The 26,405-nt window shown below is 44.2% G+C and overlaps 1 protein-coding gene across 11 annotated transcripts in view; it reads left to right on the top strand.

The window, feature by feature from the left end:
• Positions 1-2,689: 2,689 nt before the first annotated feature.
• The window catches only part of PDLIM5 (PDZ and LIM domain 5), a 127,983-nt gene continuing 104,267 nt past the window's right edge, over positions 2,690-26,405 (top strand). For 8 of the 11 annotated variants that reach the window (XM_072863156.1, XM_072863161.1, XM_072863160.1 and 5 more), the window contains exons 1-2: positions 2,690-2,845; positions 5,851-5,986. In XM_072863156.1, the coding sequence (XP_072719257.1) occupies positions 5,891-5,986 (96 nt within the window). In that variant the 5' untranslated portion in view covers positions 2,690-2,845; positions 5,851-5,890. Of the gene's footprint in view, positions 2,908-4,927; positions 5,069-5,850; positions 5,987-26,405 lie in introns of those variants that run through there. The other 3 variants (XM_072863157.1, XM_072863158.1, XM_072863159.1) reach the window with 3 other exon arrangements.

The following is a 26,405-nucleotide window of genomic DNA, read 5'->3' on the forward strand; positions in this document are numbered from 1 at the left end:
TTTATGGGCTGCTTTTTCCATTTACGAGTGCCTTTTTGTACTTGACGACTGCAGGTAATATTCTCTGTCAGAGTTTTGCAGTGCTCATTATCTGGCACCTAAGGCATTTCATTAGCATTTAAACAGGACTTAAGTGCCTGAGTAATTTTGAGATAGGCTGTATCTGCACGGCTCGCAGACTACTGTATTTAATTAATTTCCAGACTTCTTCCTTCCTTGCTCAGAGGGAAAAATGCAAGCTCTGTCTAAAATACGGTGGTGGTAGGAAGAACAGGCAGGCCACAGTTCTGGCTGCTGCTGAGGTTTCTTGCTCAACTTGCTATCTCTTATTTCACTATTCAGCTCTAATGAAAAGCTTTTTCTCAAAGGGGAGAATATTTGAAGAGTGACCAAGAATGGAGAGATCTCGAACTAATGAGTTGCCTCTAATTTCTGTGCCCTGTCTCTGGAGGCAAAGGAAAACAGATTCATTTGTCACAAACTCATCACGCTGCAGAAATGCAATGACGGACTTAAAGACGAGACAGCCAGCTTTGAGCTGAGAGTGGCACTGGCCTGGGTGCAATGGGTGGGTATGGTGCAGTGTGTGCAGCCTCACCAAGGGTGAAACTTACTGAAACGCCCACCAGCAAAAGTCTCTCTGCAAGTTCTCCTTTAGTCCTGATGAATTAATGTAATGTCTTGTTGAGATGCCGCATGTACAGATAGCTCGCGCAAGCTACTCCTCCATCAAGGAAAGCTGAAGGCTTTTGAAGAACTGAAGTGGAAAAGGATGTTTTTCACTAATGTGGCTAGCCGGTATTCCAGGCTAAGACGGCTGGCTGTGCGCTCTGGTGAGCTGAGAGCAGATTGCTACCCAAGCAGTCAGCGCAGGGACACGCTGACCTTGGAGATGTCATGTGAGTCATGTTGGGGAGTGGGGTCCTGGAGCTTTTTCTACTCAAATAAATAAAACAGCATGGGAGTGACCTAAGGCCCTTGTGACACAATGAAAAATCCCTGTGTCGGGGAATTTTTACCTCCATGAATTGAAATCATGTGAGAAAGTCTGTGTGTGTAATGGGGATTTTCAGTTTTGCCTGATTAGAGATACTTAATAGGAAAAGAGCAGTGTAAAGAAGAAAGATTTCTGAAAGGGTGGTTTGGCTACATTAGTGCGGGGTTTAGATGCTTTTATATTTGAGATGTGGTTTGACATGCATTTGGCCTAGTCACAGCAGCTGACAAGACACACAGCTCAGCAGGACAATGTTAAAATACCCCTGTTAAAGTTCACATAACTAGTACTGGCAGGACTGGGCCGGCCCCAGTTTCATGCACACCCAGGCACCTGGGGCTTGGGTCTCCTACCCCAGCATCACCTCCAGCCTGGGGGCTCCCGCTCGGGATAGCCTGTGTGGGCTGGGGGCTCCCGCTCGGGATAGCCTGTGTGGGCTGGGGGCTCCCGCTCGGGATAGCCTGTGTGGGCGCAGGCACAGCTGGGCCAGACTTGGGCTCCAGGCCTGTGCAGGTGACACCTGAAGTGAGGGACAGTGCTGCCCTCCTCCTAAAGGGGGACAGACGGGCCAGGCAGGGCCATCCATGATAAGGACTGCGTGTTGTGTCAGATGTTGATAAGAATGTAAAGCTTTCTTCTGCACTCTTTCTCCACAGTAAATCCATGCTTGAAGAAGGGATTGAAATCCTTTGAATTGCAGTGCTAGTGGTACGGTTAATTAGATGCACATTTCTTTCACAGCCACTTTTATTTGTAATGACTTTTAATGCATGTGAAGTATGACAGGAACCTCAAGCCTCACCTAGCTGTGCTGTGCAGCTAAACGTGGAACTGAAGTGCAATTGCTTCATCTTCGCCCTGTTCCTCCCTCCGGCGAGGCAGCGGCAGTGCCCGGCTCTGTCAAGTGCAGCAGCGCGCTCTCCCAGCGCGTCTGCCCTGCTTCAGACTCAGCAAGCTTGTGGCCTGTCAAACTGATAGTCTCCGTGTTAAATAATTATTCTGCTCGCAGGCAAGCATATCGTATAACATAATCTGATCAAGGGTCTCCTCAGAACCAGTCTGATTTCTTGCACCACTCCTATGGAGAGGCTGTGCCAGAAACCTCCCTTTCCTCCTTACTGGCAGACCCCTACTAATTTCTGAGCTGAATTTATTCATGGGCACTTTGCAGCCATTTGCTCTTGTGCCAGCATTGTCTTGTGGCTTGAACAGCTCTTCTGCCTCACTGCTGTTCCCTACTTTGATGTACTTCAGGCGGCGAGTACATCCCTGTCGGTCCTCACGTTACTCCACATTAAATAAACCAGACTCTTTTTTTTGTAAGGTCTCCTGCTCTGCTGCAGCGTATGTGGGGCTGTACATTTGATACCGTGGGGGGCTGCCTGGGGGGCACTTTGGGGGCCGGGCCCCTTTGCGTGCCCCCCCGCCCAGCACAGCAGCCCTTCCCTCAGGCCGGGGACGGAGGGGCGGCGGCACCCGGAGGGCCGGCGGCACCCGGAGGGCCGGCACCCCCTCCCCGCTCGCCCTTGCCATTCACAGGTGCGCCTTGACTATTTCTGTCCAAAGCAAAGGGGAAAAAAGCGCGCGTTTCTCTATTAAAAACATAACAAATCGGGGCCGCCCGGGAACGGTGTTTTGAGCCCTTCCAGCCCCTGCTCCGCGCCCCGCTCCGCACCGCCGTCGCGTCCCGCCGCTGCCGGGCTGGGCCGGGCCGGGCAGGGCCGGGGGAGGAGCGGCGGGAGACGGAAGTGAAAACAAGACCGGGGGGACGGGGCCGCCGCCTCCCAGTCGCGCCGCGGGTGTCCTCGCCTCTCCGCGCCCTGCACCGCGCCGCACCGCACCGCCGGGGTGAGTGGGGCCCGGCCGCGGCGTGGGGGGGAGCAAAAGGTCGGCAGGTTTAAAACTTCACGGTGCTTATTTTAATTTTTTTTATATATATATTTTTTTTTTTTTTAAGCGGGACGTGCTGTTTGTCGTGGGTTGAGGAGCGCCGCTGCCCGGCGGCAGCGCGGGGCCCGGGTGTCGTGGGGGCGGCCGCGGGCAGTGCCCGGCCCCGGGGGCAGCGGCTCGGAGCGCCCGTGGGGTGCCTTGTCCCGCGGCTGTGGGGCACCTGTGGGGTTCCTCGCCCTGGGCCGAGCGTGCTGGGTTGCCTGTGGGGCTTGCTCGGGCACGGGGCTCTGGGGTGCCGTGGTCCCCAGGCTTTGTGGCACCCGTAGGGCTGCACGCTGGCGTGCCTGTGGGGCCCCTGGGGCTGTGGGGGCGCCTCGGACCGAGACCCGGCGCTCTGTGGGGCAGCCCGGTCCCCCAGCCTACGGTAGCCGTGGGGCTCCTCGTCCCGGGGCGCTTAGAGGGTTTCGGTGGGGGAGCTGGGCAAAGGGGGTGCTGGGGGTACGGGGCTCTGCTGGCGCTGCCCCCCCGGCACAACCAGCCCTCCCGGGGGGCAGGAGGGCCCCGCTAGCCAGCCCCGGGCCCTGGGGCTCTGGGCCCTGGTGGCAGTGGTGCAGGCGAGCATTTCTGCCGGGGTTTTGAAATTCCCCCTTCCAGAAGTAGATCCACCAAGCCTTTGATCATCTACATGAACGTTGCACAATTTCACCCCTAGCTGGTTTGTTTGCGCAACGTTCCCCACACGAACCGGGGTTGGTGGGTTGCAATACTTTCTCTTAGATGTTGCTCTAGTGTATTTTAAGAAATTTGTTAAATTAAACTTTGAAGAGCTCTCCTTTGTCTGCTGTTCCTTCCTGGTGTGTCTGTAAGCCGAGAGATGCAGACTCGGCAGAATCGAGGGGGTGAGAAAGGAAAGATGAGTGATGCTGAGAGTGATGCATGGCATTTCAGCGTGCAGTCTCTTCCCTCCTATTTGTAGTTGCTACAAATAAAAAAGAACAGTATCTTTTCTAATATAACTGAATGTTTTCCTAGATCTGTTATTGTAACTAGCAGTTACTCAGTTAAAAAAAAAAAAGCGCTACACAAGTGCTTCAGTTTTAACTCATAGGTAAAGCCTTCTGCCTGTGCCGATGAACTGCGTGTGTGCTGGTCGCTAAATGTGGTTTGCTTTTCTGCAGTCTCTAATTTATAGAGACCTGTCACTGCGGTGGATTTCATTTAGAAGGAATGATAAGAATTCATACTTTTATACGGAAAGAAATCTGAGAGTAATTAAAGTCCTCTTTTTATAAGGAATTCAGTGCACAGAGCAATTAAACGAGTTGTAGTTCTCGCTTTAGTGGTGAGCAAGTCCCCTAAGAGTCCTAGCTCAAACTTGGTGGAGGCTTTTTGTTTCTTTTTTTCCTCTTCAGCCACATGAAAGCTCAGCGGTGTGCGTTTCCCCCTCTGTGCATTGGTGCTTGTTGAGACGTTTAAGGGTGGGTTGAGTCAGTGTCTGGGGTCAGAGCTGCCCCTTTGCTGGAAGCCAGCAGGCAGGGGCACGTCAGGAACTGCCCAGGTACCCGGGCATCTCTGTTACCAGCTCCAAATTCTGCTTCCTGATATATATCTTGTACTGCCCAATGCCAGCAGCCCCGTTCTGGCTACCTGAGCGGCCGTCGGTGTGAATAAAGTTTGCCATTTGATTTAGAAACGGGTCTGAGCAGCGGATCTCTGTGGCCTGGGAGGTGAACCCAGAAACGTGTGTTACAGATGGCTTTCTCGGGGAGTGACATTAAATGTCCTTCCCTGCACCCGCGGGGGCTGTGCGACAGCCCCGCTCTGAAGGTCCGCAAGGCTGGGCTGCGCTTGCAAAAATCCACCACCTCCAAAAAAATAACAGAGCGTATGAACAGGTAAAACCGGGCTTTGCAGAGCTTGGTGGGTTTTGCAGCCCGCTTGCTTCTGCTTGACGGAGGGTCCACCTTAAATGTCCCTATACGAGTATGGAATCTGGCTGTGCCCCGGTGTAGTCTTACACCAGCCCGCCCTGGTGTGCTCCCGCCTGGCTTCAACCATACAAAAATAGACGGGATCCACTACCTAAGATGTCATTGTAACGTTACTTATCTGAGGTGAAACTGAAGCCAAGCTTATCTTTGACGCTGAACGGCAATTAAGTGCCTCGGTTGCCTTTTAAAGGTAATCTGTTGCCCACGTTTGTGGGGAGGGGAGGGTGATGCTTGGGTTTTGCTTTGGTTTTGCTGTCTCAGTGTTAAGTTGTGGCCGTGGGTATTTCGCTTTAGTTCACAGCTTTCATTTGAGGGTTGGTTTTAATATCTGTTTTCTCTGTAGCGTTGTTCTACCAATATGAAGCTATGCTATAAAAATAAAAAAGGCACAGGGATTTTCTTTTCTTCTGATTAACTTCAAAGTTGTGATGTTTTGACATTGTTTTGAAACTGTCAAGACATAATGTGTTTAGAAACAAGCTTTGAGCTGATGACATGGCAGCATATGATATTAATTTTGTTAGAAATGAATGTGCCAGTAGTACTAACTTCTTCCATACTTGGATTTAAGGAATACTTAATTCCAATACTTAATACCACTTAATCAATTCATGCTTGTCTCAACATTGACTTTTTTTTTTTTAAGATGAGCTTTAATGTTGGGTGTTTTTTTTTTTTTCCCCACACAGTATTTCGTTAGTAAGAAGTAGTTGTCAAACATCTCAGCACTGGAAGTTCTTCAAGTCCCAAGTCCATGTTACCAGTTCCCTAGTTATGTTTCTTCCTATGCTACAGAGGAAAATAACATGTGAGGAATAAAAGCACGAGTAATGACAGACCTGGTGTGGGTTTTTTTTGGTTGTTTTTATACTATGGAGGGGAACACAGACAAAGAAAGAAGGCTTTCAAAGTGGTAGGCAGTGCCTTTTGTTGTTATTGTCTTTAAATTAAAACTCTAATCCTCTTCCACAGGCATCAGTTCTTTGGATTTGATCCTTGAATACTAAACATCATGAGCAACTACAGCGTATCTTTGGTCGGCCCGGCTCCTTGGGGTTTCAGACTTCAAGGGGGCAAAGATTTCAACATGCCTCTGTCTATCTCTCGGGTAAGTGCATTTGCTTCTTTGCCTGCATGTGGGTATCTGTTATGCTGTGGCCGACCTGCAACCTTCAGACATAAGTATGCAAAGCCATTAATTACAGATGCTGGGGCTCAACTTGCCCTGTGGCATGGAGGGCTGTTGAGGGCGGGGGGGAAGCTGGGAAAATAAATCTTAGGCTCCAACAAAATTGTCTTAGGAAGGACATATTAATTTGAAATGGTTGTTTTATCTGGTTGTTTTAAATGGTTGTTTTATCAAGTAAAAGAAACCACCCTTGAATTCTCCTCCCTGCTCCCACACAGAAAATAGAGATGCAGAGGTTGGAGACTGGCAGGAAACAGGCAATTTTCTGAGCCTGTGCAGTTCAAATGAGAGGCAGCAGGGAAAAGTCACTCATGTTAGCCTTGTTTATTCAGCAGCTCTTAGCAGCTTGAGGATCTTCTGGTGTCTGTTCTTGCAAATCCCACTATTTACAATGAAAAGGCACTTAAATGACAGTAGTTGTAAATAGTGGTTCATCAATATGTGCCTGACTGAATGTGCCAGTTTCTCATGAGTGTTTTACAGAGTATGTGTTCTGAACTGGTATTCAAAGGATTTGACGAACTAAGTCAAAACAAATGTGATCTTTGTACCCAGGCACTAACTCGTTTCCTACTTTAAAACCACGTCTTCAGGGAAGGCTTGCCTTTCAATGTGGGCCGAGTTTCAAAGCCTTCCTCAGATGGCTGAAGCACTTCACGTGTAAAATATAGGGACAAACTTTGCAGTATTGAGTTTATAGGATCATTGGAAATCTCTGGGTGAAGAAAGTGGCTTTTGATGGCTCTCTACCTTGGCGCCTTTAAATTTGATTTGCAGCGTGGAAGCATTTATGTACAAATGGCCCCTGTCTCTGACAGCTCTCCTCCCCCTCCTGCATATTCCTATAGTTTAGTGACAAAGATGAATTATTTTTTACACCTGTTGGGACTGCAGAATTGATACTGCCCTGGGAGACGGAGCAGGTTTCTATTTGGGTTTATGCATCATGGCAATATTTTTAGCTAATCTCAACTAGCGATTCAAACTCTGCCAGCTCATTTAGACTCGGCTTATCCTATCCACCTGTGGATTATGCTGGTGAGGTTGAAATACAGTTTATCTCTGTAAAATTATTTTTATATGGCTAAAATGGACTGGAGAGCCATAGAAAGGCCTGTGTACAGATGAATACAGCTGATATCTGAGCCAAAAAGGGGTGGGGAGCATATTCCCAAATTCCGGGGATTTTCAAGCTAAACTGTAGTTCAGTTTCTTGTGCAGTAGCTGGTTACTCCTACGCTAATGAGAAATTTGAACTGGGGATGCAGATAGTGCTCTTCTGATTTGACGGTAGAAGTGCTCTCATGACAAGGATTTGCAAATGCATAGGCTCTTGCCTGCATAGGGTACTTGTGCATGGTACTGATGAGCAATGAAGCACTGTAGGCAGTAAGCTGTAGTAAACAACTAGTTTTAGGAACGGGTAGTACTTTTTTGTAGGGGCCTCTGCTGTCCTGGAGATCTAGAGTGCAGTCCCTCTGTAAGCAGGCTTCCCATCTAAAAGTTTTCTAAAGAGGAAACATATGTTGAAATTAGCCTAGACTACTACTTTATTGCAGGAATCAAATATGCTGTCGCACAGAGTAGCCTAGGGGAACTGGCCTAAATAGCTACGTATAAAAGCCTCAGTTATGGGATTCCCTAATGACAAATGTCAGCACCCGCAAGAGCAGAACGTAATGAAAGATGGGGACCGGGGTGGTTTTAGGACTTTAATTTGTGCATGGGAGGGGGAAGTACAGTATCCAATTCACCTATTATACCTCAGCACTGCTCCTCAGCTGAACTGTTTCTTCTTATTTGCAGTTAAGAGTATGTAAATATTAGATTGCCTGGTGCTTCCCCCCTCCTCCCCCGGCTTTGGATCAAAAACGTGCTTAGTTCTGGTATGCCAATCCAGCTTTGGCCCGATAGCTGGAAGAATTCAATGCTGTGTTCCTGGTATGCTAGAACAGTGCGTACCATTCACCCGTCTCAGCCCTTCTTTTCCTGATGAAGCATAAATGCCTTCCTGTATCTGAAGACTGCTAATTAAATTATTTTATCAAAACAGTAATGAGACAGCAGAATTATGTTCTTTGGCAAGGAGGACTTTTTTGGTTTTGTTTTGTTTTTAATTTTTTCTCTAGATGCTGAGGATGAATCTGGCTGTGCTGCTGAGGGCTAATTTCCTGCTTTAGTTTAAACTCCTTGAAATTAAGTTCAAATAAAGTACAGTTTACAAAGCACAGAAAATACACTGGTTTCTAAATCTGTTTATCTGAAAAGCTAATCTCTTTTTAATAATTATTTGAACAAATTAAAATCTCTTATGGTTCCTTGGAGAAAGTTTTTATTAAGTCATTTGGCTTTGTACACAATGCAGTTTAAATGGGCATATTCCTTGTTGTCTCTGTAAGGTAAAACAAGCCTGTTTTGTGTTCTTCAGTTGAAATTCTTAATGTCAGCTAAGGTGTAACAGGTTAACGTTAATGCAGGAGTAGCAGTAACATTTGATTTTTCATAAGCTAGTATACTGTAGACTAGTTGCAACATCATAACCAATACCAACAGTTATTGCAGGGTTACGTCAGTCACTTAATATAGCTCTCTTAGTGCTTTAAAGTTGCTACGTATACTTATACAGCTGTACACATTTCATGGTAAGTAATACATGTGATGTTGGGGATATAGCCGTATAGTTAGTGGCAGAAATCAGTACAACAAAAACGCGTGCAGTACTTGTTACGTATGCTTCTATCTGGCTGGACTTCAGCAGGGTGGCTTTTCACAGTCCTCCTTACCTTGCAAAGGCCCCTGTCTGAGCCTTGCAGAGTGCCATTGCACAGGTCAGGAATTCCACACCAGGAAGCTGATGTGGGGTGGGAACGGCGATGAGAGCGTGGTGGGGGGTACGGCTCTCACGAAAGAGGGGTCAGTGGGAAGGAAGCTGCTCTGAAAGTAAAACAACTTGATCTTTACCCTTCAACCAGGAATAAAGGGTGGGCTGAGGTGGTAGATCTACATCTTTTATTAACAGCCAAGTGTTAAAGTGGCTCAGGCCAGCAACTGTACTGTAGGGCTTCCGGGTAGTTTACTGTGTAGTGGTACTTGTATAACGAGAGATTGCAAACTGTGACCAGTTAGCCTGCAGTGAAGAAGGCAGAAATGGCTGGAGCCAAGGTATGCAAACTTAGATTATTCTGAGTTGCTGTTCCTATTTTCTCCTCATGGCATTTTACATGAGTTGAAGAAGCAACTGTTCTCCTTATTCCTTCAAGACCTATGTTGTGATGCAAAACTGAAAAAATGGAAAGCTAGAGCAGATAAGAACAAATTACTGAGATGTGAGGTTAATTATGTTCTGGTAGCTGTAAAGCAGCTATTGTAGGAAATGACGAGGATTCAGGCTTTTTCCCTATGGAAGAAAAAGCTTAATGTCTATCCATCTATCTGTAATACATGTAGTCATGTGAAATTACGTTTGCTATAATGCAGTTGTCTTCATATGAATGAACTGATTGCTTCTGAATCAACACAGACCACTGAAAAGGCAGCTGCTTAATAGGCATCTCCATCTCCACCTGGTAGATTTGTGAGGCATTGCCCCAACACTTTGAGTGTTGGCTACACCGCAAGAATTATATCATGGGTCCTCCTTGTTCCTCAATTATTTCCAAACCAAATTTATTTCCAAGTTGCAGGATGTTCTGCTAAATACCAGCTGGGTCAAAAAAGACTATCGGACCAAAATAATTGCAGCTGAATTATTTTGTTTTTAATCATGATTGCTAATAACAAGGGATATGCTATTGCTGATAACCATGTAGATCTGTGGTCTTGGATAAATCCTACTGATGCTAGGGATATGTCCAGTTTGGGAATACATTGGTCTACACTCAATAGATCTTTGCCTTCTAAATTTTTTTTTGTGCAAGAGTTTGTTTCTTCTGCTGAATTAGAATAAAGAAATGCAGTTTTGGAGATAAAGTAATCCAAACACACTGCTAGGCAGGATTCCTGGAGCGGCTCTTGGGCATGCTAAGTATTATATTTACAGAGTTTGGGATTAATGATATCTACAACATGATCTATGTTGTTTACGTGCATTACAGTAGCTTTTAAAACAATACACACTTCTTTAGAGTTTGAATTAACATTATATTTGCTTTACTTTTTTGGGAGTTGGTTAGTTCCCAATGCTCTAACCAGAATAAACTTAGTAAGCATGACCGTAGCATTAGAATTGTCAAAACTGCTGTCCTCTGCAGGTTGAAGTAAATAGCGTTTGGTATTGATGATGTATTCATTATGTTGTGATGACCTGTGAGAAGTTTAGATATTCGTTCTAAATGTATGCTTGAAATGTTTGTAGCCTGTCAAAATTTTTGTGGTGCAGTCTCTAAACAGTGCTTCTCTCTGTTTTACGGCAGTATTTACCACTAGAAACGAGGAAATACTGAAGTGAAACTATACTTTGAACAGTAATGTAGCCTATATGCAATATATACCCTCCCACCTAATGCAAATACATAGGATGTTTTCTTGTATTTAAAAGTTACTTTTTTGTTCAATCCTGGTGGCAACTCCTAGCCATCTTCCTTCAGAAGATGTTTTGCTATTTGTCCTTCTCTTCCTTTAAAAATTGAACGGAATACGGTCTTCTTGAAATGCTTGACCTGACTGAGAGCTCTGTTTTTCTACTGCAACTTCTTTCAGTGTGGTTCCCCCCTCAGCTTCTTCATGCTTCACTGGTCGCTTTGCCTCTTCAAAAAAACCAAACGAGACAAACAACCTGCCCCTTAGAAACAGCCCCTTCTTTCTGCAGTTTTTCAGTTTTCATGATTTCATCTGTTTCAAGTATGTTTTTCTAGGTTGTTGCAAGCTTATAGTTGATGAAAGACTCATGATAATGAATCTGTCAGCAAGCAGTACACCCAGGGAGCAGGTGGAAGAGCAGCCCACCTTGGGATGAAGTAGGGAATGCATGTGCACATCAGCTGCTCAATATCCATCCCACGTGAGCATACTGACATTCTTCGTGCTGGTATCGAGAGGTTGCTATCAGAGGAGGAATCTCCTCTGCTCTCCCACTTACCTTCCTTCCTGCCCAGGTTCATACATGGTTGCCCAGCACGTTGTCCACGTGGATGGAGCATGTGCGATTGGTTTTGCACAGTGTTTGCTTATTCAGGGGTTTGGCCTTTGGCCTTCTTAATACTTGGAAGCAAGCTATTTTAAAGTCAATAACATCTGTGAAAATAACGTTAATGAGGAGAGAATAAAGGAAAATGATGCTTTGAACGGACCTAGAGCATGTCAGCTTTGGTTGACTAGAGTCTGGCTGAGCCTCTTGCCCTTGTGCTTGCGTGAATTATTTTATGAAGCCATATGTGTCATTTCCAGTAAAGTCAAGTTTTGTGTAAGTATGAAATAAGTTATTGCAGTGGGGGACTGGGGAAATGGTCTTTCAAGCAGGCATGTGAAATAGGAGAGAAATACTAGAACAACTGCTGGCCTGGCCAGTGATAATTGTGTCGGTAACTTTATGCTTCATCCTGGAAGCTACTGAGAGCTACTAACTAAGCCCTAACTGGCAGCTGCTGGCATTGCCGTGCCAGTTTGATTTGCTACCGAGTTGTGGTGGTTTGCACAAAATACAGCTGAAGATGTGTTCCACTGCTGCAACTTCCTGGCACAGAGTCAGAGATACCGGCAGAGGTCACGGTGCTTACCTGCTCATCCTCCTCCTAGGGCAATAAATGCTGCATTTTACAGGAGCTATCAGTGCTTATGAAATGGATGGGATTAGCCAAGACATAAAGCAAGAAGTGTTATTCTGTTCTGTTAGTTCTGTTTACAAGATGTGGTTTACTGAAAAAAAAATACTGAGAATGACAAATGAGCTATCAGTACCAAAGTCTGTATCCTCTCTGCACTGAGTCCTGAGGGAGCAGAGGTTTTTCTTTGGGAACCGAGTGGAATATGGACAATTATAAAGCTCCCAGCTGCATGAATGGTTTAGTATGAGCAAGTTTTCTGAAAGTCCTAAGAGTGCCGGTTAGCGCTTCAGAGTTTGTGTAGTTGCCTGCGAGCAACATCCTCCTTTAGAGAGCTCCTCAGTTTAACTTGAAGATGGAAAGAGAGATCAGTTGGTACAGACATAATTTCCTGATTGCCTCTTTTCCCACTACTGTTTAACCTCTTTGTGCTGAAAATTGGGAAAAGGGCTATGTTTCCCGTGACCGTTTGTTTTCCTTCCCTTGTCTATTCTGCTATGCAGTTTAAAGCAAGACATACCATCACTGGAGTGGGGTTGGGAAGAAGGGAGGGTGTGGGGGAGAAGAGGCAGAAGAAGAGTGTCTGTATCTCATCTGTTCATGACCTTATTTGTGAGACAGCCTCCTCAGAGCAAGTAGGAAGCTAACTTATTTTAAAATAATTCCTCTACTGATGTCATTCCCCCAAAAGTGAAGCTGGCTGTACTGAGGGAAAAAGGAAACAAAGAGTTTGTAGCCGAGGGATATCTGACGTGATGTGTGAATGTATTCTTTTTACATTTAAAAATGCTGGTAACTCTTTTTCCCCTTATAAGTGACAGTTTAGTTACAGTATGAGGAGTACAAGCTAAATATTTCATGATGGAAAAACTAAAGTATTTGTTTGCAGTGTCTGCTTCTCAAAGACAGATGTAGTGAAAAAATAAACTCTGATTAGATGTTCAGAGCAGATGCAAAGTTGGCAGTCCTTCTAGAGGCCAAAAAGCAGGACCATTTATTGAATAGTAACTGCAAAAAAATTAAGCATGTTTTCTTTGCGAATATCTGGCCCTGGAGGCCTGACAACTTCTGTCGACTTCCCCACCTCCCCACCGTTTGGAGATGCTATTTTTAGTGTAACTGTTTTTCTCATTATTCATTGGCCGATGGCTATCAGAAGGCATTGTGAGAAGAGACATGGTGTTGAAAGGTTTGTTTGTTTGGCTTTGGTATGGAGCCAGGAGATAACATTGTTGGCCTTTTTTTTAATTTTTGACTTTTTAAGAATAGATTTCATATGTTATCAATATAAGGGAAAGTGTGAGAGAAAACTGTCTCTCCTAAAGCAGTGGAAGTATGGGAAAGGTGATATTCCTCCTGCCAGTGGTCAAGAAGAAAAAAAAATTGAGGCTGAGGTCTATTTGAACAAATACGAGAAATAGAAGTACATTTACTTCCATAGGTGGCTGTTACAAGAATAGAGGCAGAAGCAAAGGAGACCACTGCAAAGGCCGGTGTTACATGAGTCTTTGAATGACTTAAGTCTTCAGGGCAGTAAAAGTAGGGAAAATACGACAAAAGTGTCTGTTCAGGTTCCCTTACTATAAGAGGTCCTCAAGCTGAATTTGCGGAGAGAGGTACTATCTTTTCTTAGAAGAGCTGATGTGGGTGGAAGAAAAAGGCGATGAACTTTGGGCACAGAGTCCTTTGAGGTGGCTTCGGTTACTATGTTGACCTAAAGCCTTGCTTGTGTTAAGGAGCTTATACTGTCCTGCTGCTCTCATGTGTGATGCTGAAGACAGAGCTGATGGGTAAGAGCTTGAGTGTCCCTAACTCTGTTAGCCTGGTTTAAATGCAGACAAGCTACTGCTGTTAAGTATGTTGGTAGGTGGTTGTGGGCTATACGGCTCTAGATTAGGGCTATGATGGTCTTCTCAGACAAGTTTCCTGGTAGATCAGGTTTGTAATTACGTTTGCTTCCAGGAACTGTTCTTGAAAGGGTTTTCTTCAGGAGCATGCTCACGCTGGTAATGCTGTGCTGTGGCAATTCAGTCTCATATTCTTCAGAGGAGGAAAAAAAAGAAGGCATTAGGAGCTTGTGCTGTGTTTGTGCTGTAAGGGCAGCCGCTCTAATGACTTGCTTAAAACTACGTACACATGGAAATGAAGTTCAGGGAAAAGCAGGAAGAGGCAGCAGAGGAAGAGAGAAACAAAACGCGGATGCTGTTAGGTTTGGTAGAGCCGTGAGGAGGGGCAGGTGCTAGCCTGTGACTGACTGCTGCTCAAGCACCAGCCAGCTGCATATGCCTGTTCTCCAGAAGCGTCTAGTGGCCACAGACCTAAGGTTTCAAGTTGGGGAATGAAGGCCACCCTTACTGGACAGGCTGTAAAAAGCCTGATTTAAATGACTTGCATAACACTGCACAGGGGTATTCCCACCCTCTTTTTCCATTTCTCTGATTCATTCATCACTCACCTTTCAACACCGTCAGTTAATGGGATGGTGTCCCACATAGTAGCTTTTCATCTTTTGTCACTTCAAGACACCAGTGTGGTTCCCACCACATAGTCTCTTGTGTAGACTCACAGAGGTAGTAGGGGGACAAAATAGCATGTTATAAATTGAAGACTGTATCGTGATGCACACCCTCAAAGCAGATGAGTAAGTGCTGCACCAATGGAATATCCTCAGTAGTTTTGGTGTAAAGTATAGTTAGCAGCCACAGAGCACAAAGAGACTTCTGCTGTCAGTCCCTTATTTTTACTTAACAGGGAAAACAGTAGTCTTCAGTGTTTTACAATCCAGAAAACTTGGAATGAAATGAATAATTCTGTGACACCTGGGTGACTGTTCTGCCTATGTACTATCAAGCTTCAAGATATACCAAGTGTTGAGTGCCCACTCAAAACAGGAAGATGCTATGCATTCCTTAAGAGATCGGTGTTTTTTCTTTTAATGTAGGCCAGAAAATTTCAAGTGGAATAGTCCATAATATTTTTCTATTATGTATTACTATTATGATTATTATAGTTTCTATCTCATTCTGAGTTAGTCTTGCATTAGAAACTTCAGCTTAAATGGTTAAGCTTAGTAAAAGTGAAAGCAAGAGAAAATGGCATCTGATAGTTGAAATCATTTGAAAGTATGAATTCTAGCAATTGCTGTCAGCTGTGCCTGTAACAAAGCCCTGAAGTAAAATGTAATGCCTTGTGTGAGGTCCCATAGGCTAAGAAGTGGATCTTGCCAGGTCTTTAGTAGTCCTTTTGGAAAGGTCAAATGGTTTGCATGTTAACTGGATATGAAAGAAGTTTGGCTTACCCTGGCCTATATTAAGGGATGACCTAATGCGGTATCTAGTTCTTTCCCTAACAAGTGATCGAACAATGTGAAGCTCTTACCACGAGAAGGCAACAGAAACATTTATTTTGTGTTAATTATTTCCTGGTTCTTTTGAAGGCTTGAATAGTGATTTAGATGCTAAGCCTGGGTTAATGTAGAGTGTATCAATTTCAGGAGAGTAAAACTCCCTGTTTATTAAGTTTTTGTGTTCATGAATGTGATTGGATCATCTTTAGATATTCTTACACCGAAAACTTATTAAACCTGTGGAGAAAATGATCAAAGTGTCCCCGTTAAGTATGATGTTGTATTGGTAGTAATAGCATTTGAGATTCTTGTAAAAGGAATTCTGTAGAGCAAAGGCAAAATGCTGTAAATGTGGAAAATGCAGACATAAGTATAGATGTATTTTTGTTATTAAAAAAGATTATATCACCTTGGTGGAACACTTTTTTTTCAGAACCTTTAAAAAAAATAAAAAAGCAGCTTTGCTGTGCAAATGCTCCCTCTGCCAGAGCAGCTTAATCTCAAAGTTTATAGTACATCTGCTGTTAAAGATTTTTCTTTCTAATGTACATCTTGTACATGACAAGCCAGGTGTAGTTCTGAGCCCAATGCAGCTAGTAAGTGAAACTTTTCTTTCTTTGCTGTGAAGCAAGAGGCCAAAATTGTTGGGGTTTTTTTGGGGGGAGGAGGGTGAGGCTCCCTTGACAGTGATTTCTACCTCTTCTCTTTGTGGTTCTAGACTTAGCTTGGTGTTGTGAAAGACATGGAGAGGTAGACTAATGGGCTTGTCTCCAACTTGCTCATTTATCTAAGTAATTCCTTCTGTGCTGTTCTATTTTTCTTTATCTAATGCCTTTAAAAGGAGGAAAAAGAAAAGCAAACAAAAACACAGTGGAGATCTTCAAGCCAGAGTTGGGTTGGGCTTGCTTTTATTAGACCGATAGGGAAATGGAAGGCTTGTAAAGCTTGAAACATCAAAGACATCTTCGCAGAGTAAATTCTCTTGTTTCCTGTTGGCTTTCTGCAGCTCCTTGTCAAATCACAGCGTTTTGAGTCCAGACCAAATAAGAGTGTTCTCTGCCTAGTGTCTAAGGTGGCTTGTTAGCAATTATTCAGGAATGAAAAGGCATCCCCCCAAATATGTATTCTGACAAGCAGAGTATATTCAACCCTCAGGGGACAGTGTACTAGTTCTTTGCGACGGACTGATTGTCTGGATTCATGGCTTAATCAAATGTGGTGTAGATAGTGATCAGGGGACACAATCAGCCTCACAGAGGAAGTAGTAGTGGTTGGAGAGCAGGCAGCATGGCATCCTATCGGGCAGCCTGAGTTCCTGTCCTCTCTAAATCTTTTCTTAAAGCACGGGGGGGGGGAAACCCAAAACATTGGCAGTTCACTAAAATGGGAATAAGCTCATGTAATACCTAACACTTTTTTTTATGTGAACTGGCCCCCACCCCTCTGTCAGTGGTAATCACTGGCTGAAGAAGGTTGGCAGAAGAAAACCTGTGCTTGCATCTCCACGTCAGAGCTCAAAGCTAACTCCGCAGATGAAACTCTCTCCATCAGTGCAGGGATAGTAAGTGGGACTGGTGCAGCAGAGGCTCACTCAGCCTGGCAGGCTTGGCCACGGGAGCTGGGGCTGCTGGCACAATGGTGGGGGCAGATACCTGGGGACAGTACAGTCTAGAAGTGCCGAAACCAGGCTTGCTAGGACATGTCTGTCAGTGTACTAAGCTGTGAAAACTGCCACTGAATGCTTATTAAATTACAGCTTTTGTCAGCTATGGATACAGTCTCTTCTCTCCACTTTCCAGCTGTCGTATTTTGGCAACTGGCTATAAGCGAAAGTCATTGTAGCAGGGGCTTACATGAATCTCCTTTGAGAGCATATTCAATTTGTAAATTGAATTATTTTGCTATTGTGCAGATCGAGCGTAATCCTGTAAATGCTAAGAACCCAAGCCTTGGCGCTGGAAAAACACTTGAGCAAATGTGTAATTTTAGGCATATAAGTTGTCTCCATAAGATGACTCTTGCTTAAGGCTTAGCCTATGTTGATGTGCATTGCTGCTCAGCACCCTGCAGTGTTGGAACTTCAGACTGTTGTTACCAGAAGGAAAGAAACATTGACTTGCTTGGAGGAGACATTTGACCTTTCCCAGCCAACTTTCTACTTTCTCTCAAAGATGCTTTACCCAGTGATTGTTAGCCGTAAGAGAACTGGCTAGCAGAGATGTTTGTGTGACATCCTGAGAGACAGATTAGAAACAGACCTTTAACCAGCCAGTCAATCTCCATCACTAAAACTATAGGGCTAAATCAAGTGGTTTAGTAGCATTTGGGATGAGGGGTCTTTGCATATTAGGTATGTGGTGGTGTTTTACTACCCCTTGCTCTGGAAATGCTGTAGAGATGCTCTATCCCCCTATCTCTCCTTGCAGTATGCAATTATTGTGCTCAGGCTGGAGATTAGTACCCCAGAGCAGGTCCTTTTTTGGGTAGTTCTGTAAAACTGTCTCTTCTGAACTATTGACTAAAATAACTGATCTTATGAACAAAATATAGATGAGTAGGTTTTTTGACCGAAAGAATAAATTTTGTGTATATGTCTAGAAATGCAATTCACTTCCAATGTGAAAACCTAAAGGTGGTTTCCTTGAGGTGTGCACTTAAATCTCAGAGACTTGAATTCTTGCAATATCTCTCTGGATAAAAGTATCAACGTCCCTCTTTTGTCAGAAGGAACTTGATACTCTGCGGCCGGTTGAGTAGCTCCTCTGTGAGAGTATTTTCTTCCATTGACACATCTACACTTGAACTTTAAAACATAGAAACTGCTGATTATTAGAACTTCAAATGACATTAATTTGTTTTGATACCTGACCTGATGAAAACTGCTGCTGTTGCAGTCAACAGCCCAGATCAGTTTATAACTCTGTTGTGGATGGTGTGGGATTAAATAACTGGAAATTGCTCACAGGAAACTGATTACAGCAGTCAAAGTAAAGATTTAGGGCAAACCAGTCGGTGTTGATGCTTTACTTTGCAGCCTCCTGCTGTTGGAGAAGGCTAAACTGCTGGGTTTTTTTCCCCCTGCTTCCTCCTTGCAAATGTAAGGCACACTTTTGGCATGGTGATGGAGACAGATGGGTGTAAGTACAGGAGTTTGGACGCTGTAGGCATTGACGTCAACTGGTTCCTGACCTCATCAGCAGGATGGAGTGCCTCGAGTGCTTCTGGTAACTCCAAATGCCTCCTCTGTCACTTGCTCGCTGTGTGCGCAACTCGGTACTTGGCTTTATTGCATATCCTAATCTATGCCTGTTCGGTCAGCTCAGTAATTACCCCATTCCTGCTCTGACTTCTGTTGCTCTCTTTAGCAAAAAAATGTATCCCCAGGGTACCAAATGAGGTTTTGTAGAGATTCTCCTGTTTTGCTTTGCCGTGATGATGATCACCTAGTACAAGTCAGCCTTTATTCTACAGCATGGACTCATTCCCTTGAAAGAAACTCCTGTATGACTTGGGGGGGAGGGGGGGCTAAATATGGGGGAGAGGTGAGACCTCACAAGAGGGGATCCCTCATGAAGAAAAACATTATCTGTAATAAGGGGGTAAAGGTGAACTTTGTGGAATGCGTAACTGCTGTGCTTCAGGGGAAGTGTATACTTGAGGGGGTGGCATGCAAATAGTTTAGACTTACATGCAATGACACTTATGTAGTATTAGTATCAATTCTGGGAAACGTAATGCGTAACAATGGGCATTATGAGTTAGGAAATACCTCACTTCGGCATTTAAGATTGCTAACCACTCAAATTGAATCAGAGTTGGTTTTCTAGTGCCATTTTTTTGAGTTTCTGCCAAATCGGTTTGAGTCTTTTGGTTTGTCACCTGTTTTTCTTTTAGCATAAAGAGGAAGGTAGTTTTGCAAGAACACAATTTGTACTGCCTTCTTTGTTTTTTTTCCCCTCGCTTTCCTTAGCCTGAGGACATCTGTCTTACTGCTGAAATAAATCTATCAGGTGTTTTTGCTGTTAGTTATAATTTAAGAGAAAAGCTGTTCAGAAGCCGTTATTATTTGTGGCATTAACAGGGTTTAGGGTTCAGAGAAGTGTATGATGGGATAGGAATGAAGGGAATAATAAGAGCTAGCTATCAAAAAAAAAAAAAAACCAAAACCAAAAAACCCATAACAACCAAACCCCAAACTAGAAAACCCCACAAAACTATTAAAATCAAATATATAGGATATTTGTCAGAAAGCTCCAAATGACAAATGATGAAAGCTTTGGACTCTGTATACCAGGTGGTATAAGTATTTTTAGGGATATCTTGCCTCTGTTTTGAATTGCATAAGTACTTCATTGTAAGTCGGTAACCGTCCTTTTCCTTCCAGTTTTTCCTTACTGTGCCAGTCCTTGCCAGACTGTAGTATGTCCTGGCTTTACTGTGCCCAGCACTGGGCTTCTGTTTAATCAGAAAAGCAAGGCTGTATGACAGCTTTTGCTTTATTGGTACAGTTGCAGGAAAGGCTTCGGCATCAAGGAACAAGCTTCTCTTTTATGCAGCAGAGAGCACTTGGGTACCACTGGATTCCTGAACGAGCATAGACGCCGTCAGCGGCGCGCACGCGCTTTGGGTTGCCAGCCCCAAAAGCACTGCTGGCTTCTTCGAGGACAATTCTGGAGCTGGTGTTACATGGGAGGTGGTGAGATGGGTCTAGACGTGGCTTTTGGCTTTCTGTCTCCTGACAGACGCGTGACTACCCTGGGCGCGTAGACTCGACAACGTATTTCAGTTTCTTGCTGCCCCGTGTGTGGGGCTGTCTTTCGGAGCTGCCACAAGATCCCTGCTGCTCTCCCAGCTTCATGGCAAGGGTGGCAGCTCTCCTCCCTCAGCTAGCTGAGGCCGTCCTGATTCAAGAGGGCACAGAGAGTTTAGGTTTCACTTGCCCATGAGGCTGTTACAATGCGATAGGGCTAAACTGCTTTCTGAAGAAAGTAGCAACTTCCTCAGGCTGATCTCTGTTCAGCAATAAATGCAGTCTAAAAGCAAAGTGTTGGTTAAAAATCACCTGAAGGATACCACTTTGGCCATCTCCGTCCCTTTTCTTCACCCTGGGAGGAAGAGTAGAGGTTGAGGAGCTGTTGAAAGGCTTGAATTAAAATGGAGCCAAAATCTAAGTCATCAGAGGGGCTGCACTGCAGTACAACAGAGCTGAGTTTGTTTTGCCAGTTGTCCCATAAGGAGGAGGAAGTGCTTTGAGATCCTCACCAGTAACCCCAGCTGGATGTTTCTCAGGACCACCCGTAGCTGTCTCTGACCTCTTTTGCTGTCTTCCTGCATGCTGGAGTTGTATTCCTAACGCAGCCCTTCCAAGGGGGGGTCCGTGGGAAGATTGCTATGGTCAAGATGATAGAGGAACCCAGGGTTCCTCTTGCGGGTGCTGTTCTTGAGTGTCACAGTAACTGTGAACCTTTGGGAGGGGAGCAGTGCAGGGGTGCTGTTAAGCACCCAGTCCTTTGCACTGATGCGCTTGTATCAAAACCTGGATTCAGTTTAAATCATGAAAATAATCCCTCAATGTTGCATTGAAGATTCAAGAAAAGGAGGTTGAAAAACCCAATGAAACCTCAGAGTGTATCTTGGCATTAAAATTGTGAGATTAAAAAACACTTCTTATTTCTAGGGCCTGACTCATGGTTTTTGAATGTGTGAGGGTGGCAGTGCTAGCTCCTATGGTCAAGTAGCATTATAAATATTCCAGGACTTTAGGGCACAGAGCTGTGCCAAATATTTTTCTCGTGTTTGGCGTTTTTTCCTAATTCCCAAAACAAATTTTTGCAGATCTCTTATAACTTGGGTTGCATGTGTAATTAAACAGACAACATGTTAAATCTCCAAGTTTCTGAAAACAGTGCATCAAATCCAAGTATTTAAATCAATTTCATAGTGACCAGAGTGTTGCTGACTGTCTAAAAGCTGTTTTATTGGGACATAGTGTATGCAGTTTCTTGTATATGCGGTAGAGCAAAGTGAATTGCAGAGCAGCTGGCTTGCTAGAGACCTTCAGAAATAAACAGTACGTGGCATGTGTAGTAGAATTTGACCCTGTTAGGAAAATAAGTAGGGCAAAGTGGCTGGTTATTAACGGTGGCTCCAGCTTCTGGTGGCAGCACAGGCAAAGCAAAAGAAAAGGGGGGGGCGGAAATCGAGTGGGATTTGAATAATTCTTCCTGCCTGCCAGGAAGTTCTCCGTGCCCTGAAACACGTTCAGTCAAGACATAAATGAATTCTCCTCTGACAGATTGCGCTCTGGGGGAAGTATTTTTCTATTAGTTTTCATGAGGCATTGCAAGTTGCTGCGAGCCCAGAGCATTAAAAGGTGGAGGGGGCTTTCAGCGGAGGTGTGTGGGAACGTCTTGCTTGGGACTTCATCGGACGCTGGGATGCAGGGTGCTGTGGGCGAGGAGCTGGCACATCACCCGCCATGCCGCGGGATCACCTCCGGCAGTGTGGGGAGGAGCGGGTGGCTGGGAGCATTGGCTGCATGAATTTCTCGGACATGACTTGCCAGAAGTGCTGAACAAGGTCTCTCGTGCTTAAAATGAGAACTGAATTGCTAATTTGCTTTCGCTGATTACTGAAGGTGCAGGTGTGAACAAGCTGCCCAGTGCCCTGTTCCGTGCAGTGGTGAAATAATGAGGTTGAGCACTGTGGGTGGAGAGCAGTGGGTGGTGGGTCTCTTCTGCCTGCAATATATCCAGGTGAAAAAGATGGAGGATGAATACGTACACTTCTTTCTGTAATTTGTCCATCATGAGTGTGCTGAATCCAGACTGCTGTGCTATGAGGAATAAGCCCTTCAATGAATAAAGCTTTGGGCTTCCTTTGTCCTTCAAGAATTCCTGGACCGGCTTCACTGGTTTCTTCTGATCTGGGGAAGACAAGTCTTTAGCCAGTGAAAAATGTGTATTACTCTGGAAAGCTTCTTTGCTTGTTGTGTTTGCTGCTGTTTTAACAAGTATGTGTCGTGTGGGAGATCCTTGGAAGTAGGGCACAGAGCATGGCAGGCAAGGTCCCGAGGAAATGTCAAAATAAGTAGACATGCAAGTAATAGTAACCTGAACATCTCTTGAATATGTGTAGTAAATATATTGCTTGATTTATAATTTGTAGTACTTTTAAAAGGCACTAAAACATAAAGATGCTGGAAGAAGGTATGGAAGAGGTCTACATCATGTTGTATAAATATCTGGGCTGGGCCCAGTCATTGTAAACTGCACGGGATTGTAATATAGGTAAACTCGTGATTTCTCTTTCTGCAGAGGAGAAAGAATGATGTTTATGATGTGTACCTTATGTCTCCAGACGCTATTGTTTAAAATGAGGTAACTGAGATCAGAACGTAACAAGTGTGTAAGCACAGTACTCCACAGTTATCCCTGGGACATAATTTCGATTGGCCATCTGCACGTCTAACGCATTTACTTTGAAAACTGAATTTCAGTGTAAGAATGGGCTTTGTATTCTAAGTTAAACTAGCTTTTGGATTTTTAACTAACACATTGTGGAAAAAAATGGAATTAATACGTTCCCCTTAAGTGAAACTCTAACCTTAATATCTTTTCCTTTCTTCATTTGGTTCACTCTCTATATACAGGAGTATGACAGCTGGCATGACGCCTCCTTTTTGAATTGTGCCGTTTAGCATTTCTGGCAGCTGGATACGTGTGGAAAGCTGTATAGTGACAAATCTGTTTCTCATACCTTTTGTAGTCTGTTTTTCATCAGATAGAAAAATGTTAATACCCCCTGAACTTTCCTCCTTTGGCTCACCCAGACAGTAATTTACTCGAGCATTTCCTGTATGTTGTCTCTGGGTACGGAGCTCGTGCTTTCCGTCTCTGCTACATTGCAGAGCTCCACCGGGTGCTGCTTCGTCCCCAAGCTTCTTGGGGCATTTCCTAGAACACCCCAGGCTTGCATGCTGCAGCTGACTGGGACAGTGCAAACATGTGGAGGGGAATTTATCCTGAATCTGAAACAAAATCTGAAGCGAAACTTGGAAAAATGCTTCGCTTTGTGTAGTTGTTGCGACGCTGTTGATGTTTCCTGTATATCTTAGCAGAGTTTCACTAATTTCCTGGTCAAACAGAAGTCTGCCTACAAAGAGCTACTGCTTAGAAAAGAAAAGCTTAGACAATCCTGTTTTTTCCACATGGTAAAATGTATTTTGATGCTAGTGAATGAATATTTTCATAAGTGATGAATAGAACTTTTGTTTTCAAGAGAATTTTCCTCACTTTTATTAATGTGTTTTGGCTTCAGAAACCTACAGACAAATGAAGAATATGGCATAGAGCTGATTTGGCTGTTGAGTGAATATTTTGTGTTTCTTCAAGCTGCATGAGGAATTTTGTGTTGTTTGTGGGCAAATACCTGATTCTAGTCAACTCTGCCTGTCGTGCTTTGGTATCTAAGCAGGTGCTGAATTTTGAGCTCTCGGACATGCAGGAATTGGAATCCATACAGATGGTCTGGGGCAGTTGCCTACTGTAAGCAATCACCATAATGATTTTACCTTCTACTCCTTTTCTTCTCCACTTGGGCACTTAATACTAACTCTGCAAGCATAAATAGTTCAGCTCGACAGATTAGTTACAGCTTTCCCAGCGCGCCAATATGGAGACTTGCTGCAATACAAAGGGGTTTTTTGGAGACAGAGCAGCAAGAAGTGCTGAAATGCTGCTCAGAGGTCCCACCTTTGGCACATGGATGGACACTGTAGTGATGACAGTGCCTGGAGGAAAAGTATGCAAGCCTTCCTTTCTGACAGCAGATGGAGAGTCTTGTCCAAAAGTTTTACTTGGCTAACCTGCTTTAACTGTTTATTTATTAAAAACATGCAATGTTGAGCCCAGAACTTCAACATTTTGCTGGTTTTTACTCAGTAAGATTTTTCTCTACTAAAGCCACAGTTTTCTTTACTCTCCCTTCTCCTGTCTTGCTTGAAAAGCTACTCTTCCCCTCCCCCCCCCCCCTTATAGCAAAGCTGAAATAAGAAGGTAGTTTTATCCTTGCAAATATGCCTTGCCCTTCCATTTCACTGCTGGTTTTGAATGCTGCCGAAAATGTAGTTTGTTCCTCCTCTTGTCTCCTCTCTTCCAGTTCTTATAAGACTTGGAGCTCTCCTCAGACCTCAAATATTTTCACGTTTGGGGAAAAAAAGAAAATCTTAGATTATTTGAGCCATGCTACCAAAAAAGTAATAAGAATATGCAAGGACCAAAATAAATGGCCACACCCTTGAGGGGGAGGACAAGGTGTTGTCTTTCAACAAGCTCTTCCTCGTCAGCAGTTCACTGAAAAAGTTACTTTGGTTCTCCTTAGAAAATGTTTTGAGTGTGGACTTTAAATAAATAAATAAATAATGGACTTTAAAACTTTATTTAGGACTCTCTTTTCTTTTGTCAAGAATGTTTTGCAGTTCTTCAGAAGCTAATTTGTAAGTTATTGCAAGGATTAAACAGACTCATGTTGACATAAGTAGGCTTTTATGTTTATTATGTTTTCATGTAGACACAAAAATGTGTATGTGCATGTCTTTCTGGATGCTTTATTTTAGTGCTGCAGAACGATGAGGAGAGGGATGTTGCAACACTGAGTTTTTTTGTTCAAAGTACAAGCTGACCTGCTGCCAGCAGGCTCTGGAAAGCTGTCATGCAAGGCTGAAAGAAGTCAGCAGTGGCTTCCTTCGTACAGCTTTTTATTGATGCATACCAGCCCTGAAACAGAGGTGGTAACAAATATCTGCAGGGGTAATGCCTTTAAAAAATTTTCAGCACAGCACTATTACCAAAATCTTCAGGAGCAGTATATATTTATATTGTTCCTGAAGATTATTTTGGGGGGAAGGGGTGGTGGTGGTGTGTTGTTTTTTTGGTTGGTTGTGGTTTTTTTTTTGTTTGTTTCGTGTGGGTGCTTGGGTGTTTTTGGTTGTTGGTGTGGGGGTTTTTTTTGGTGGGTTTTTTTGGGTTTTTTTTTGGCAGGGGAGTAGAGCTGCTCAGTTTGGGGCAGACTCGGTCTCTGCAAGCACCTACCGCAACCCTTGGTCCAGGATCAAAAAATTTTTCGCAAGAAAAGCAATATCTGTGCTGGAACCTTCCTGGGGAGGGGGAAAGGTGTGACTCAGGCCATGTCCTGTAGGGCAGCTTCATTCATGCAGCTGTTTACTATGGCCTGACCCTTCTCCTACCTGTCAGCGTCGCAAAAAATGACGATTGCTAAATTGTGCTTGAATTTACTGTGAAAACCAGCCTGGTTTGTGTGTTTTTAAGCCCCTTTCCTTACTGGGGTCTCAACAAGGAGTCATGAGTTTCATTGTCAAATTAAATGCCACTTGCAAATGAGTGGTAAAGGTCCCCTTTTTCTTTTCTCCTTTTGGTTGTTATAGTGTACATACCTGATGGAACCACAGCATTTGCTCTCTACCACGTGAAGCAGCAGTAGTCTGCAATATTTCAGTATTTTGTTCTGTTTTCACTTTGCCCTTTAACATGAAGTTTGTGTGCTGGTAATGCCATTGCTATGGGACAGCCTGTCCCTCGTCCTGCCGTCTCACCTGATGTGGGTTTACGTGCACGCCGCTGGCATGGGTGTCCCCAGCCCTCCCAGCACAGCACTGGTGCTCTCCCTGCCCTACCTCTTCTATCCGCCCTCTTGCATGTTCTTGTATTGCTGGCTGCGGCTGGTCCTGGGAAAGCACACGAGCCCTTCATTTTGTGCTAAGTATAGTGCAGGTGGGTACCTGGATACTTTTCTTATTTTTGCATTTAAATGGGGCTTCTGTTCACAGTTTAGAAAGCAGTGAAGACTGAAGCTGTAAATCAGATGCAGAGTCTGTAAAATCATAAACAAACTGAGCTTGCAGTTGAATTTAACTTATTCACTGTAGATTTTCTCTCTTCAATCTGAGACCCTTTGCCAAGCACCTAAGGCATTTTTCACTGCTGTGGCATACCTCTGCACATCTGGATTTGGCAGAAGCATTAACTAAATCCTGTGATTCTTAAAACCCTAAAGCTGTGGCCCTCTGTCTTGCTCCGTTTCACCAGAGAGCTGGAGACGAAGCTAAAGGTTCATTATAAAGCAGAGCTGTAACATAATCTATAGACAGCATATTAAAGTGACGTGCCAGCTCGATGTGCCGTGGTTTTAAATAACTTGCATTCATCTCCCCCAA

The sequence above is a fragment of the Ciconia boyciana genome, chromosome 5 (assembly GCF_034638445.1).
Source record: "Ciconia boyciana chromosome 5, ASM3463844v1, whole genome shotgun sequence".
Taxonomy (NCBI): domain Eukaryota; kingdom Metazoa; phylum Chordata; class Aves; order Ciconiiformes; family Ciconiidae; genus Ciconia; species Ciconia boyciana.